General features: G+C 36.5%; 2 protein-coding genes across 8 annotated transcripts in view; both read left to right on the forward strand.

Moving 5' to 3' along the window:
- Positions 1-1,253, forward strand: part of plecb (plectin b) — a 56,584-nt gene extending 55,331 nt beyond the window's left edge. The window contains 2 exon segments of the mRNA XM_046846803.1: positions 161-262; positions 428-1,253. The gene's annotated coding sequence lies outside the window, so the exon portion shown is untranslated.
- Positions 1,254-5,330: 4,077 nt separating this feature from the next.
- The window catches only part of macf1b (microtubule actin crosslinking factor 1b), a 34,168-nt gene continuing 22,788 nt past the window's right edge, over positions 5,331-16,710 (forward strand). For 2 of the 7 annotated variants that reach the window (XM_046846804.1, XM_046846809.1), the window contains exon 1: positions 14,672-15,359. Coding sequence is in view for 2 of the 7 variants with exons in the window: in XM_046846810.1 (XP_046702766.1) it covers positions 8,051-8,161 (111 nt within the window). In the remaining 5 variants the exon portion in view is untranslated. Of the gene's footprint in view, positions 6,516-8,049; positions 8,162-14,670; positions 15,360-15,388; positions 15,613-16,710 lie in introns of those variants that run through there. The other 5 variants (XM_046846810.1, XM_046846805.1, XM_046846808.1 and 2 more) reach the window with 5 other exon arrangements.

Here is a 16,710-nt window from a genome sequence, read left to right on the forward strand (position 1 = left end):
TTTTTTTGTATTTTAACAAGTCATACTTTATGGTCAATATTTGATATCAGTGTAATAGAATTTTTTCTCCACAGACTCATTTTGAATATTAGATGATGAACCAAGCGTGCAAAAGTCACTGATGATTTATTCTGGTTCTCTCTTTCTATTTTTTTTCCAGAGTTTATCTATAGCCAATACTGTAGTAATTGAAGAGAATGTTAGTGTGATCTTGAGCAGTAAATTCGATGCTTGCCAGCAGCCCTCAGCTACAACCATTCAGGTAAGATCTTGTTCAATTATGAAATTTGAACGACATATCCAGAGTGTTTATCGTATAACCTGGATATTATTTATGTATGAATGGTGGTACACATTCTGTTTCATCCATTTTTTTTGTTGATTTTTGTTGTTTCATAGTATCCATTCTTTTGTTTTTGTTTTGTAGATCTGCAGTGAGCCTTTCATTCGTTTCTTCTGTTGCTTCTGCAGTATCATTTGCTCAGAGAAGGTAGAGGCTAGGGTTACACAGATGTTTTCCTTGAATATCACACCAACAATCGACTGCCATCGACTGTACATTTTATGGCGTCGCCATCCACACTGTCCGCACACAAGCTCAGAAATACTTTTAGCAAGTCACTGTTTTCCATCAAAGACTAAATATAACTTTGCTGACCATTTTGACAGTAATGTTTTGATATTTCTTCTAATCTCTCATTTCACTTTACAAATACACCGTTTCAAGCATTTAATACGCATTCCCCTGGTTCCCATGATCCAGTGTGTGCTACTGTATTCTACACAGTTTGCGTTTAACAATACAAATGTGTGTATTAGGAAATATTGTGGAATTATTATTTTTTTATTTGTTTCTCCATTTTTAACAAAGATATTGATTTCTTTTTTTCCTTGACCAGTGTTTCTTCTGATCCACAGTTTATTTGCTTGAAAGTACTTGATTTGTGTATACCTTCATATTTGTTTTCCATTTTCTTTATTTTGATATCATGTCCTGTAATATATTTTCTTCTGCATGGTTTACTAACCTAATGACATTTTAGAAGATTGAGATGAAATGCAGGCATATATGAATTCCATGATAAGTGTCATTATGGGGTTAAAACCTTATTATTACAAATGTATGAAATTCAAACCGACCTGTGCATGAGGTATATAATGCTTTGTGATAATAATGAAAATAATAATGAAAATTGCATTGCTTTTAAGAATAACCTTATATTCTAATGTAAATAAAATAATTATAGAAATAACATTTATGTCTGTACTTTTAATTTTTTTTTTTTTTTTCAAAGACTAATGCTGCTCCTGTTGATATACACGTTCATTTCAAATACGTGAAAATATTAATATGCCTAAATAAGGCACAACACTTCTTGGTCTTATAAAGGTCTTTCTAGGCCAAAAAAAATAATACAAACAAAACAGTGTTCTTATGATCTGTATTACAGGAAAAAAAAAACTTGGGTATTGACAAGTAGTAAGTTATGAGTCATGGTTTGGACCACACAAGTTTGTTCACATTTGCCTATTTATATTATATTTATATACAGTATATTCGAGCCTAGCAAGATATTAATACGCATCAACATAAGTATTACGTATTATTCAACATGATCCTTTTTTACATTTTTATTTTAAAAATTCTTCTTAAAATCCTAGAACAGGATAAATGCAGATTTGCATTTAAACTATATTAACATTGCTTTGACATATAAAAGGGTTGATGGTAGCCATTATTTACAGTGTTGTTATTATTGACACTAAATAGAGTGAATTGTTGAATAAAATAAAATACCTAAAAATTCAAACACTTTTTGTTTTATGTTTAATTTTATTGCAATAAAAAGATTGTATAGGCAAATAAACTGTCATTCATTTAACACATTTTTCATTTGCTCTCAGTCACTTACTATACAAAAACCAAAGAACTCTCAACAGTAATTAGTTAATGGCCATATAAAAGGTATAATTTTTATAGGCATAATAAAATGTTTATGAACAGATATGTATTCGGTACAATTAGAGCCACAATGAAGAAGTTTCATATGATGGACATTTCCCTGGAATTGGACCCATAAGCACACTGTCCTGACTGGGCATCTAACAATTAGACAATATACATAAACGTGTTGTTTTCAAAGGAAATGAATGTAGGCACGAATCATAAATCAGTCAGTTTTTAATGTTTGAAAAAAAGTTAATATATATAAATTAATGTGAGAATAATTTAATAGAACTGATTTGCTATGTTCTGACTATTAGACTTAAAATGTGACTTCATCATCATAGTGAATGAATGGTAGGTGTACCCCAGATTCTAAACAAGTATTGACCAGGAATTGGTATTGTTATTGTATTGTTAAGTAGCTGATTGCTATTGTCAACTACTGAAATATGATTTAAAAAATAATCTTATATGGACACCAGAACTTCTCACCTATAGTCCTTTTTTAAAGAAATAAATATTTTGAGAGCAGCTTTCACAATGCAGTGCATAAAGGTCCCCAAACATCATTAGAATTACAGTTCACATTGTGTCTTGTGGTCAGATGAGATCAAAATCAAACTCTATGGTTATGCACAGAATCTCTGTAAATTCAATGAATAATGATTCTGAAATCAGTGTGTTGGAAAAATGCAGTAATTGTGTTTGTTATTATTTATTCATATCCATCATGTTTTTGTTATTATTTCTCATTTAATGAAAAGGATGGCAATCATTTTGGAGGTTGACTGTATAGTTTGACAACATTTAGGGGTTTATGTAACAATATTTAATGTTATACAATATATATTATAAACCTATATTGAATGCTTATTTCTAATATGTTTTGTTTATTAGGTTAATTACATTACACTAGTCTACACTTGTTTACACTAAAGAAGTATATCTAAAAAATGCACTTATGGAAGATAGACAATAACTAAGTGTAACTCGTCTGTTGCTATGCCCAGTTTGTCAGCACCCCTCTACCATGTCCACCTCTGGGAAGAGATCATCTTCCTGTTCAGTCTCTGCCCATAACATCGCTTTCCCCTGTCCAAGATGGGCATTATAAGGTAAGTTCCAAGAAAGTAGCAAATGAAAAAATACCATATTCCAGACAGTTGGACCTGCTCTTGGGTATGAGTATATATTTAGGTCCAACCAAGTGTCATGAAGCTGGTGCCCAGAGAAATGATGCCCATAGTTTCTGACATAAATGTTATTGCCCATGAGCATGGATCAAACACTCAGTTCAGAAGGCCAGGTGGTAAAATACCAATCAATGTCTACAGTGCATCGGGGAAGTTTTCCACTTTTTCACAAGTGCTCCACTTTTTCCACATTTTATGTTAAGGCCATATTCAAAATGGCTTAAATTCATTGTTTTCCTCAAAATTCTACAAACAAAACCCCACAATGACAAAGTGAAAGAAGTTTGTTTGAAATATTTGCAAACCTATCATCCTTGAGATGTTTCTAAAACTTGATTGGAGTCCACCTTTGGTAAATTCAGTTGGTTGGACATGATCTGGAAAGGCACACACCTGTCTATATAAGGTTGAGCGATTGGGGAAGAAGGACCTTAGTCAGGAAGGTGACCAAGAACTCAATGGTCACTCTAAAAGAATTCCAGCGTTTCTCTGTGGAGAGAGGAGAACCTTCCAGAAGAACAATCATCTCTCTGCCAATCAGGCCTGTATTGTAGAGTGGCCAGACGGAAGCCACTCTTTAGTGAAAGGCGCATGACAACCCACCTGGAGTTTGTCAAAAGGCACATGAAGGACTCTCAGACCATGAGAAACAAAGATTGAACCCTTTGGATGAATGCTAAGTGTCATGTCTGGAGGAAACCAGGCAACGCTCATCACCTGGCCAAAACCATACCTACAGTGAAGCATGGTGGTGATGGCATCATGCTGTGGGGATGTTTTTCAGTGGCAGGAACTGGGAGACTAGTCAGGCTCGAGGGAAAGATGAATGCAGCAATGTATAGAGACATCCTTGATGAAAACCTGCTCCAGAGCGCTCTGGACCTCAGTCTGGGACGACAGTTCATCTTCCAACAGCACAACGACCCTAAGAACAGAGCCAAGATAAAGTATGGCTGCAGGACGACTCTGTGAATGTCCTTAGGTGTCCCAGACTTGAACCCGAATGAACATCTCTGAAGAGTACTGAAAATGACGAATAATGAAGAATGTGAGAAACTGCCCAAAAACAGGTGCTAAGCTTGTAGCATCACACTCAAAAAGACTTGAGGCTGTAATTAAGCCAAGGTGCTCCAACAGAGTATTGAGCTGTGAATACTTATGTACGTGATTTTTTTTTTTTATTACATTTTTTTTTAATACATTTGCAAAGATTTCAAACAAACGTCTTTCATGTTGTCATTGTGGGGTGTTGTTTGTATAATTTTGAGGTAAATAATGACTTTAATCCATTTTGGAATAAAGCTGTTACATAACAAAATATAGAAAAAGTTAAGCACTGTGAATCCTTTGCAGATGCACTGTACATTAAGATGATTCCAATTCCTTTTCACTCCAATAGGCAATGCATCCCTGCTCATATATAGCCCAGGAGGTGAACTGTGTAGGCAGGCTGGCTAATGATGATGAAGATGATTACCATTAGCCTCATCCAAAAGACATAGAACATAGGATGTATCTATATTAAACAGGTAAACTAGAGCATATATATCACTGTTCTGATGGGAATGGATTGGTGGTCAGTAATCAGCAATGTAGAAAGAGTCCTGGACAGTAAGATGGTGCATGCTGTGTTATCTGGTTGATATGGTTGTTTGAATGTTATGCCATCGGGAGGCCTTTGAGAAGGCTGATCCTTAAGGTTTGGCAAAAATGATAAACCATCAGCTCAGCAGCAGGCAACTTCACTTCAATGTTGACTTCCTGTCAGCTAATTCATAATTGTGCTTAATCTTAGTTCCCTCTATTAGTTTTTTCATTAGACTGGTGATGGAAGATCCAGGAATCGAAAGTTTTTTAGTTATTTTCTGGGGAATTTAAAAGGCTGCATTTTTGAGTAGCATCATAATCACTATTTATGTTGCTCTTATATTTCTTCTTTGTAATGCAAATTAATAAAAAAGTGGCTTCTTCTCTGAAGGCTGTTTACTTTCTCTCAGCCCTACACAGAATATAACAAATTATGCTTAATGACTTACCTTCATTTGTCACATATACATTACAGTGACATTATTTCTTCACATATCCCAACTTGTTCCGAAGCTGGGGTCAGAGCACAGGGTCAGCCATGATGCAGTGCCCCTGGAGCACAGAGGGTTAAGGACCTTGCTCAAGGGCCCAAGAGTGGCAGCTTGGAGATGCTGGGGCCCGACCTTCTGATCAGTAACCAAGCACCTTAACCACTGAGCTACCACTCCCCTTCATTTCCATAGTATATAAAAAGCTCCAATATTTTTGGAGATCGCACATGACCACATGAATCTTTAGGATCTTTGTCATTTTGCCATACAAAGCTGCCAAGGGGCATTAAGATGACATAATACAAGAGTCAAAAAGTCATCCAGTTAATTCGAATTTTGAGCTGGGTTGCAAGTCAAAACTATTATCAACAAAGATTTTAACTAATGGTTGAAATAGCTGATGATCATCTTCTGATGTCATTCTCTGCTTCTCTAGAAGCAAGGTCAATTTCAATCAGACAAGCCATGCTAGAAAAATTGATGTGGTGCTCCATTGTTCCACTGGGATTCCACAGTAAGGATGGGAAAGGTGATAGTCAGCAACACAACAAAGGCCCTAGCAAATATGGAGTTTGCTACATGCCGACCTCATTTTGAATGATTAAAGACCTGCCTCTTACCTTTGAAGATGTGGTAGTTGATGAAGTACACTGCATATGTTGGGGAACTACATATTAAATCAGAGTAAGTATAGCTACGTTTCTACAAGTGTTACATTTCTCTCTGAGCACGGCTGAAACACCGGTAAGTGAGTAAGCAATGCTCCAACTATTTAGGCACTGACAAACATTCAGATAAAACTCAGCAGTGAGTTTTTACTAAAGATAAATCCTTGTAATCGTCACTGACTGTGTAATAGCATTCAGACAGCAATCAAAGTCCACTAAGTTTGTTCAAAACACGGACATAATTGCAAAACTGTTAAGGTGAATATACAGTCCAAATGATCAAAACACAATCAAAGGCAGAGGAAAAAATGGGCAAAATTAGACACAGTACATGCCTGAGTTCCCAGACTAAATAACAAAACAGATTGTAATATTCGTACTTGATTAAGAAGACACAGATGAAAGAGATTAGAGTTAAAAAACAAAACAAAACAAAAAAACCATAATTGCTAGCAAGCATAGGCATTAATCCAAAATCTCACAATGATATTGTTACAATGCATGTCATCTATAAATCATAAGCAATACAATAGAAATAGCATAATGAAACACTGTGCATTCATCTGTATTTTACTGAATAAGTATATTTTTCTATCCAATTTTAGCATGCTGAGGTAAAAAAATATGGGTAAGGCAAATACATACAGTAGCAAATTTTGTGCAGTAACTGAACATCTAGATTATATGGACAAAAGATTGAGGACACCCGAGCATTCGATTTGTATGTGCTTTCTGAACAGCCCCATTTGTCCCATTTGTCATTAGTTAAGTTAATGCAGGGTGAGGAGGCCTGGGGTGCAGTCAGCATTCCAGTTTATTCTCAACATTTATTTGTGCACAGGGACATTGTCATGCTGGAACAGGTTTGGGTCTCCTCAAGTTTGGGTCTCCTCAAGTTAAGGTCAAATTGAACTGTACTACATTCAAAGGCATCCTATACAATTGTGTGCCTCCAATTTAGTGAAGAACCACATATGGCTAGAAATGTAAGGTTTCCTATAATTTTGTCCATATAGTGTATGTATGTATGTATGTATGTATGTATGTATGTATGTATGTATGTAGCAAATGTTATGTTAAATTACTGTAGCTCCAGCAATTATAAGACTTATACAGCTATTCAGAAAAGAAAGAAAATGTAAAAATCATGCATCTAATATAAAATAAAAAAAATTTGGAATTCTCAGACCAATGAAAAAATGTTTCATTGAATTATTTGTTTATTCGATTTCACATTATATGCTAAATGCGTAGGCATAGGCTAATGTCCCATTGCACAATGTTAAAATTGAATCATCACCTTCCTCATTATTATCCATGACTGTCTATGGATGGGTGTCAAAGCAAGGATTCAAATGTAAAGCCAAAATGTCTCTGAGGCCATCTAGTGGCTGTTTGTTTAGCACTGTGTAAATCCTGCACATTTTTATAAATACAATTTCCACTAACAGAACCAGTGGAGCTTAAGAGGATAAACTTATCCATTTTGATGGGTTATTGCAGGTGTCAAAACTAGATACAAATTAAGAAAAGTGAGTTTCTTCTGTTGTGTTAAATGTAAATGCTGACCAGTTAATATTTACTTGCCACTACAGTAGTTACTTATAATAACATCACTATTACCTTGTTTTTTAGTCAGTCATGACTTAGAACCCAAATTTTACATTTGTGCATAGATTTTGGCTTCAATTTTTGCAAGCTGGCATCTTTTATTTTGACCTAAAAGATTGCAAAAATGCAGATGGTGCCATGTTGTCCACTCATATACAGTCATTGGTGCAAGCTGCACTTGTCACACTGCCCAACATTTTGCTTTTCATTTCTTCCATTTTCTGTCATCTGACACAAATTTATACCAAATAGTTGATGAAAAATTCAGCTTCATTATTATTGCATGATTCATGCTATTTTTTTGCTTCTTGTATTAGCAATGTATTAGCAATTTATTGCTTCTTGTATTAGCAATGCTATATATAAAATTCACATGCATGCCCAACTTCATTTTCAACAGCTGTGGAACTGTTGAATTACCTACAGTGACAAAAAAAAGCTTAGATGTCATTTCTCTGTAACGGCTTTGTATATATGTAATATGAGATCATTAAAATGCAAGAAACCAGAGTGTACAGAATGTGCTCTGCATGTCTCCTGACACTTCCCAGGATGGACACAGAAGAATGGAGCCAGTGGCAGTCTGAGTTTCGAGGGCAGATCCGGGCACTGCGCCACTGGCTGAAGAGCATGGAGATGAGATTGCCTCCTGTGGATTCGGCAGTGAGTTCCACAAGCCCAAACAAATGCATTAGCTTCTCTGTTGCATCCTAAAGGTTCATAAGACGGAGTGATTAAGAGCATACTGTGTAATAGTAACTCGGGTGTTTTTTTTGTACTGTTATTAGCATACATATATTTCTTTACCTGGGAAAGTGAAGGTAGTTAACCTTTAAATATTTTCCCTAAAATCTCAGCAGTGGTGCTTAAGGTTAAATTGTATCTTCAATCATTAAAAGTACACTATATTAATATTATTTACAGTATATAAATATACATATCATGCATCCCAAGATTTACCTATAGAGGTGCCATCACAGCAACAAGGAATGATACATTTTAGTGAAATGTGAGTGTTTAGTGAGTGTTAATGATTGCGATACAAACAGTAAATCACCTGTCATTAACTTTAACTTTTAAAATGTTACTAACACACCTCTTCTAAAACACTTCACACTTCTGCTGTGATATTCTGAACTGTTGGCAACAGAGTTTTTATGTCAAAAAGTAGAAAATTAAGGTGATTAGGTTCTTGTTGCTGTTTAATGGTACATTGTCCTTTTGACCAGTAGTTGCCCTGCTTTTTTCCAGATGATGTTCTAAAAGTGTGTGTGTGTGTGTGTGTGTGTGTGTGTGTGTGTGTGTGTGTGTGTATGTGTGCGCACTCTTCAGTGTTAGCAAATGACATTACAACCTCAGAGGCCTGGCACCAGAGAAAGAGAGAGTTAGGTGCAGTTCCTATCAGGAAAAGGCACATCCAGGCACAGTCTATTGTGCTGTAAGTAGATAGGGAGAGTGGGGTGCACTATGGCATTGGAGGCCTCTTCACACATGAAAGAGCACACAGAAAGCACATTAGATTTAGATGAGAGGATGAGGAGGAAAAGAAAAATTGGATCTTACAGAGGCAAACGTCTAAGATCTGTCTATATAAACCCTGGTGTAACATTTTGTCATCTGTTATTGGTTAGTGCTTGCTTATAGTCTTTCATAATTAGCATGGGTTTGACTAAGACAGCAAAATAATAATGATCATGATAATAACATCTATAGCATTAGTATAGCATTAATAGCATTATTTGTTTGTGTTGTTCTTGATTACTTATGACATATAAATAATGATTCATAATACACAATGACATTATTATATAATAATGCACACACAATACATAATTCCACTTCATAACACATAATTTTATTATAATGATGTGTAGTATATCATTATAAATACAAAGTGGAAAAGAAAGTGGCATGATTTAGGATGGACACTATATCACCAGTTTTCAGAATACAATGATTTGCCCACAATTAATTCATAATAGATCATCAAATGCATAACAAATGTTTAAACTGAGGAAATGTACAATTTATAGGTAAAAATTAAGCCGTTTTTTTATTTAAATGCTGCAACACATCTCCAAAATGTTGGGACGGAGCAACAAAAGTAAGTGTTATGAAAAAGAAACAGCTGAACATTTTGCAACTAATTGGGTTTGTAACATGATTGGGTATAAAAGACTCTTTTTTTTTTCTCATGATTGGGTATAAAAGAGCTCTTTAATGCAAAGGAGAAGCCATATGTCAACATGATCCAAAAACACCACTGTCTTCTCTGTGTCAAAACTCACTTAACATGGACTGAAGCAAAGTGGAAAACTGTGTCAAGCGAATCAAAATTTTAAATTTTTTTGGAAACCATGGAAACCACTTCCTCCAGACTAAAGAGAAGGGGACAATCCTGCTTTTTATCAGCACTCAGTTCATGGTATAGGGGTGCATTACTGACTGGAATAGAATGGGCAGCTTTCTTATCTGGAAAGGCATCATCAATGCTAAAAGGTATACATATGTTTAGAGCAGCAAATGCTTCTTTCAAGATAAAGTCTTTTTCAGGGAAGGCGTTGCATATTTCAGCTAAATTGCATACTGCATCTATTACAACAGCATTGCTTCATAGTAGAAGAGTCTGGGTGCTGAACTGGCCTGCCTGTAGTCCCAAACATTTACAATTAAACATTTGGTGACTGTTGGTGCATTATGAAACAAACTATATAACAAAGCCACCCCAGGACTGCTAAGCACCTAGAATCCTGTATCAGAAACAAATGGAACAATATTCCACTTCCAAAACTACAGCAACTGGTCTCAGTTCCCAAACATATACAGACTGTTGTAAAAGATGAGGGGATGCTACACAGAGATAATTTTGGCCCTGTCCCAAATTTTCTGGGATGTGTTGCAACCAAAATGCCACATTTCCTCAGTTTAAATAGTTGATATGTTTTCTATGTTTAATTGTGAATAAAATCTGGGTTTATGATCATTTCAAATCATTGCATTCTGTTTTTTATTTATTATTTTGGGAAATGGGGTGGTACACACTTGTCATTTAGATTATTAGTTTGTTCTTCAAAGCATTTTTTTTTTGGTCCGGGCTACAGTAAGGATTCTTAAACCCAAGGTTTTTTTATTTGAATTTTTGTTTTTTATTACGGTATTATTTCCAGAATTGTGGAGTTTACTGCTATAATATCTACTACTATTTCTCAACACCTCTAAACATTTTTCTGTTCCTCACATGTCTATGCAATAATACTAAATTGTATGTCTTCTGAGGTTAAATGTTCCATTTAGGTTAACATTTCCTAAAAAAATTGTAGCATTGCAGCTCTGTATATAGCAGGAATTACCTAGAAATAAGTTTCTCATATGTTTTTTTTCCCTTGATCCCCAGTGCATGGGCCTCTTTTCTGTCTTCCCTTTTGACTTCCTGCTGATAATGAATAGTTGGATAAATACTGTGTCTTAATGGTTTTCTCTTTTCACTCTGCTCTTTTCACTAAAGCAAAGTCTGCATTTGAAATTAGCACTGCATGCATAATATTCAAACAGACTTAGAATGGTCTATGAAAGGGGTTGAAAGCTTTTGGATTCTTCTTGATTCTCCATAAACATCTTATGGCATTGAACAGGCATTGAACCACAATGGTTTTCTTAGTGATGCTCATGGGAAAGAACAACATTCCACAAACTAACATAAAACACTGATTAGCTGTAGTTATTTAGCACATGAAGACAATGTAAAGGCCCTGCCCTTGTAAAACCTCAGACATAATTAGCATCTGACAGCAGGGCTCCCTTGTGTAAAACTTGCACTCTTATCACAGTGTTCTGATCAACTCGTTCTGCACCACAGGTCCACAAACACCAAAGGCAGCTAATTACTGAACATTCTCAAATTTTGATTACAATTATTTACCTTATATTTAACTGTTTATAAATATTTCAGTCATCAACTGTGGGCAAAAAAATGCAGTATTTTCAACTACTTATTCTAAACACCTGCCCAGGCAAGATCAGGATCAAATTTAGCATGACAGAAATGTTCTCCCTGAGAAAAGACTGTTGAATAGATGAAACTGAAGGCATTTGAAGTTGTTCATTCTTTATTTCCCCCTCAGTGACTCAGCTTCTAGTATTTCAGACATCCCAGCAGGGAAGACCCCATCCCAACACACACTCTCTTCTGGGAAGTGAACTCTGGGGTGATAAATTACTGTGTTTGTCAAATAGTGCTTTAGTTTTGACCCTCTGACTCAAAAGAGATCCTTTTGTACATATTCATTTATCACTTAGCACAGGCCTCACGTGAGACGCATGGAAAGAGCAGTGTCTGCTCAAGTGCTAATTATGGTGTACTGGAGGGTCCGTTGAAGTCTTATTGAATTTAAAGGCAGAGAAGAGAGAGTGAAATGTTGGGGGAGGGATACAAGTCAGTAGGATTAATCCACTTTGGTGCTTTCAGGTCTTCGGACACATGGGGGTTTATATCAAATTTGGCCTCATCTGCAACCCATTTGGCATCACACAGATTCGCCCCTACAATCTGCTTTGTGAACATACTGAGGCTATTGATTTTAGAAATTAGTGAATGATATGCAAAATCGTAATCTACATGATATTGCTTTAGCTAACTGTAATTACATGAATCAGAATGTTATGTTAATATGATAACCATATTCTTTGGTCATTATTATACTTGTTTTATCTTTGAGGTTTTTGTCTATAACTAACCCAGTAGCATGTATAATTAAGGAGAGAACAAGCTTTTCATTATTCTGTCCCTTTCTTTTATTGCGGTATTACATGGTCGGTGGAGCAGATTGATTTTGAGTAGTAAAAGCTGTGGCCAGAGTCAGTGGACAGAGACAGTCTGTGTCAGAGGGAACAATATAATTAACTCATTGAGGAGATGACTGTGTAGGGATCAAGGATCAGGTGTCTCACAGACTGCAATTTTTGGCAAGTGCAGAGTGAGACCATGCCAAACCTCTGATTGTTACAGACACTAAAATGCAAGAGTTCACACATTGCCATCCTGTCTTCAACGCAATACACTTCAGTACCATAGAATGCCTTCATGAATAAAATTGTGTCTAAAGAGTTAGAAGGTGAAATGTGAAAGTGGGCATGAAGTGAAAGCTCCTGTATAATTTAGGGGTATGTACTGAGTGAATATAGTAAATGTAGCAGTTATTTGTCAGTATTAGAAGTAACCTTTAGTGCCCTCAATTTACAGAATGTAAAAAAGGTTAATAGGTTAAAAAACTGTGCATTGTTGTAAATATTGCTATAACGTAATGTGACTTCTTTCTATAGTGGAATTTCAAAAGAACACATTTACAGGTGAGCTCATTTAATGTATAAAGAATGGAGTTGTAGTTAATGCAAATCTTTTATTTAGGATTCCCAAAAAGGCTCACATTTGACTACAATTATAATAATAGTGGAATTTCACACTGTGGCTTTATTTTTATTATTACATTAAGAGCTTAAATATTTAAACTCACTATCCAAATCCTTCTGATAGACATTAAAGCAAAGGTCATAGCAATACTGCACATATGTATCATTTCTGAATCAAAGCTTAGTAGGGGTAAATAATTTGACCTCGCTGGATTTTCTTTCCCAGGACAACCTTAACAACATGCATTGTTACTGCTTTTTTTTAATCATTGCTTCCTTTTGACTGTTTTATATCCTCCAATGTCTCCAGTCTTGGGGGATGGGTCAACGTTAATAATTTAAGTGCTTAGTGTACTGGTTGAAGAGTCTTTCATACACAGTTCCCACTGGAATTACAATGACAGATTCATGTGAAGAGGGCATATGAATTCTGTCTAGCTTTCATCTCTCTCTTCGTCAACTGCCCCTTTTTTACCCTCAGCTGCTCTGCTGGAACCCATGCTTCACCCCAGGTCTCCCCCAACAGGGGTGGTCTTCACTGTGTAACCCCACCATATTGTTTGCCCAAAGGTTGCATCAGAGTTTCAAGCTCAAGGTTAAGGGGGTCTTTCCTATTGTCTTCCAAAAGCTCTCATGCCCTTACTCTTCCATAGTCTTGCCATTCTTTGATAAAGAAAGCTCCATTGTCTTCCAGAGATGTCCTCTTTTGTTCTCAAAGGGTCACACCCACATTCTTGTACTATTAGAATAAAGAATAAAGGCAGGGAATGAAATAGAGAACAGTGAGTTCACACCTATTGAATGAACTACTACATTTTCTAACACAAGTATGCTAAAAACAGCTTCCGAAATATTCGCATGGTCTGCAAAAAAAAAACAAAAAAACATGTAAGGTTAATTGTCATCAGGTTTTCAGTGGAGCTTTGTGTCTGGTTTAACTAAGCTGCTTTGGATAAGATTAAGATGGCAATTAACTATGAGCCCCATCTGCCTGGGTTATGTGAAAGATGTGCTGTAGATAATAGGTGGAGTGCAGGTGCAATTAAATGAGAGTGTGTATGAGAACAGAAAGCGTGTGTGTGTGTGTGTGTGTGTGCGTGTGTGTGTGTGTGTGTGTGTGTGCGCGCACAGCACCTGTGCTTCTTTTCTCAAGGGTTATATCACACCTGCTTATACACCTGTCCACTCCCAGCTCTGTATCTTTCTCTGTGTCTCTCTCCACCTCCCTCCCTCATCTCACACCATACCCACAGGGCTGAGGGCTTATGTGAGATCTGACACCTTGCTAAAGTACTGATAATAGTCCCTCCTCCCAAAGGACCCATGGAAAACACAAAGATCTACTTACATCTGCTGTTCTTAATAGGTGCTTTATTTAATAAATTATTAGGTTCCTGTATGTATAAAAACCTTTTTTCTGCTAAGGTTCTGTGAGAATGCTGAGTGGAAATTTGAAACCACACCACATTTACTTAAGCTTTAAAAAAAAAGCGTCTAATTTCTCTTCAATATTGCGATTGTTGTTTGGAAGTTTGCAGACAGGAAACAAGCTGAAAAGTAATCAGAGATGTTTTGCAGTAATTAGCACTCTTTGTAGCTTTGGTGGCGGTAGTCTGCAGGACCTGAATAGAGATGGGGGTTGTGTGTGGTGCTGAAGGAGTGGGGGTCCCTCTTATTGTAGCCTACCCTGTTCAGGCTTGCACTTGCTGTATGAGGGAGGGAAGGAGAATGAGAAAGCGGGCGATATAGGCACGGGAGGCAGCTGTCACTTAACATGTGAATGTTAGGGGGCAGTCTGGGGTCTTTATAGAGCACTTTTTTTTCCTCCTTTTTTCTCCACAAGCAAAGCATGGAGTTTGGGAGGCAAAAGAGGATCTGGGGGAGGGGCTAGCCAATGGAGGGAAAGAAGGAGCAACGGAGATGAGAGAGTGCTTCGCTGTCCAACTGTCTGGCACAAGAGAAACAAGAGCCTGAGAGTATGCACAACACACTGCTGGCTTATGGACCAACACTCTACCCAGATCTGTGAATGGGAACCATGCTTTATTTCTGACCTGGAGACAAGTGGAGTGCAGCAGGAATACTGGGTTTCAGTGTGTGCACATCCCATCAGTTGCCTCAACGAGGAAGGAATTTCTCTATCGAAGAGGGTGCAACAAAGAGGACAGAGAGTGTCGATGGGAGGGGGAGGCTGAATCCAGGGAAGAACATTGTTCGCCTGTGACTGTGGGCAACGGAAAAGCATGACCTAGTGTGTGTGTGTGTTTGTGTTTAAAAGTGTGTTTAAAAGAGTGAGAGTGTGTACACAAGTGCACAATATTTGTATGCCTATGTATCAGTCTGCCAGTGTAAAAGCAGGCCTTTTAAAAGGATGCTGAAGATTTTTGATCTGTGGTTTGAATGCAGAAGAACCTATGGAATTGTTTTGTTAGCTGTTTTCCCTCTGTGGACATTGGTAAGTATGAATCAGTGTCCTTAACGGTCAGAAACCGCCAAATTTTTAGGATTGGGGTGGGCTCTTTCAAACTTCTCTTTTACACTGCCTCAGCAGGGAAAGGTGCATAGTGTGTGATGCTATGTGGACTGTTCTTGGTTTTTTACTGAAGGGGATTTTGGTATGATTATGAACAGCAGCTTGGAGGAATTTTCGTTATCATTGGTTTTTACTCTGAAAATCATGCCTTGGTTCTTGCCTCATTCCTGTATTTGTAAGTATACTTTATTTTTGACTAAATGTTAGATTTGACACAGAGCAATTTATTATAGTTCAGATTCAGTTTTATATAATTACATTTGAATTATGTATTGAATGCATCCCAAAAAAAATGAATTAAATCACTTTTTAAGAGAACAATAAATGGACAGTAGAAACCTAAAAAAAATGAATGCAGGTACATTCACTGACATTATCTGGTTACTGTCAGTGTTAGTATGAAATCACATCCTGCACAATACCGTTAAGGGCTTTTATGTGTCCCGGGGGGACCCTACAACTATCCATTTTAATTAGAGAACCCACTATCTTGATTACTATATGAAGACTGCCAGACTGGAATATGGAATTTTGATTTATTACGATTATGAATTACAGATAAAAACACATAATCTACAAGTGTAGCCACTGTAATCTCTAACACCAGCTGCTACCATTTATTGGCCATATTGGGGTCAATGGAAGGTTTAGTGTTGTTATAGTAGCCTCTAGCAATACACCTATTTATTTACCAACACTGGGATAGCTTTGTTGCCCATAGAAAAAAAATTATAAAAAATGTGTGCTTTAGATTTTCTTTTGTTGTCAGTAAGAAGTTGTATTTATTATTATTTATTAGATTATTGCTGACAAAATATTATTACGTATTTCCACACTTTCTGGATTATTAAAAATGCTTCAGATTGTCCATGAGAATAATTCTCCATTATTAGGTTAATTTGATTTATTGGGAATGTGCCTGTGATAAGCAAAAAATCAATGCCTAGATGGGAGGTCTTAAACAACAGGCTAAACAACAGGCTATTCTAGCTTAATGGAAGGTGGATTGGGTCATCCATAATGGCTGTGCTGTGATACATTACAGTGCCTTGAATGCTTAGTCAGTTTGAATACATTGTTCTGAGCAGTGGATGAGTGAGAGTGCTTGTTTTAAAAGATTAGCTTTACAGTTAGTCACCTTGATGCACAATGCATGTACTGTAGGTGTTGGTTTTTACAGAAATTACAATTGAATGAAATTTGATAGTTTATGATTTACATCTTGTTTCTGATTAACTCATTCTTGTTTTAGCACAAACAAAATGCTCCTGCA

Source organism: Silurus meridionalis, chromosome 4 (assembly GCF_014805685.1).
Source record: "Silurus meridionalis isolate SWU-2019-XX chromosome 4, ASM1480568v1, whole genome shotgun sequence".
Classification (NCBI taxonomy): Eukaryota; Metazoa; Chordata; class Actinopteri; order Siluriformes; family Siluridae; genus Silurus; species Silurus meridionalis.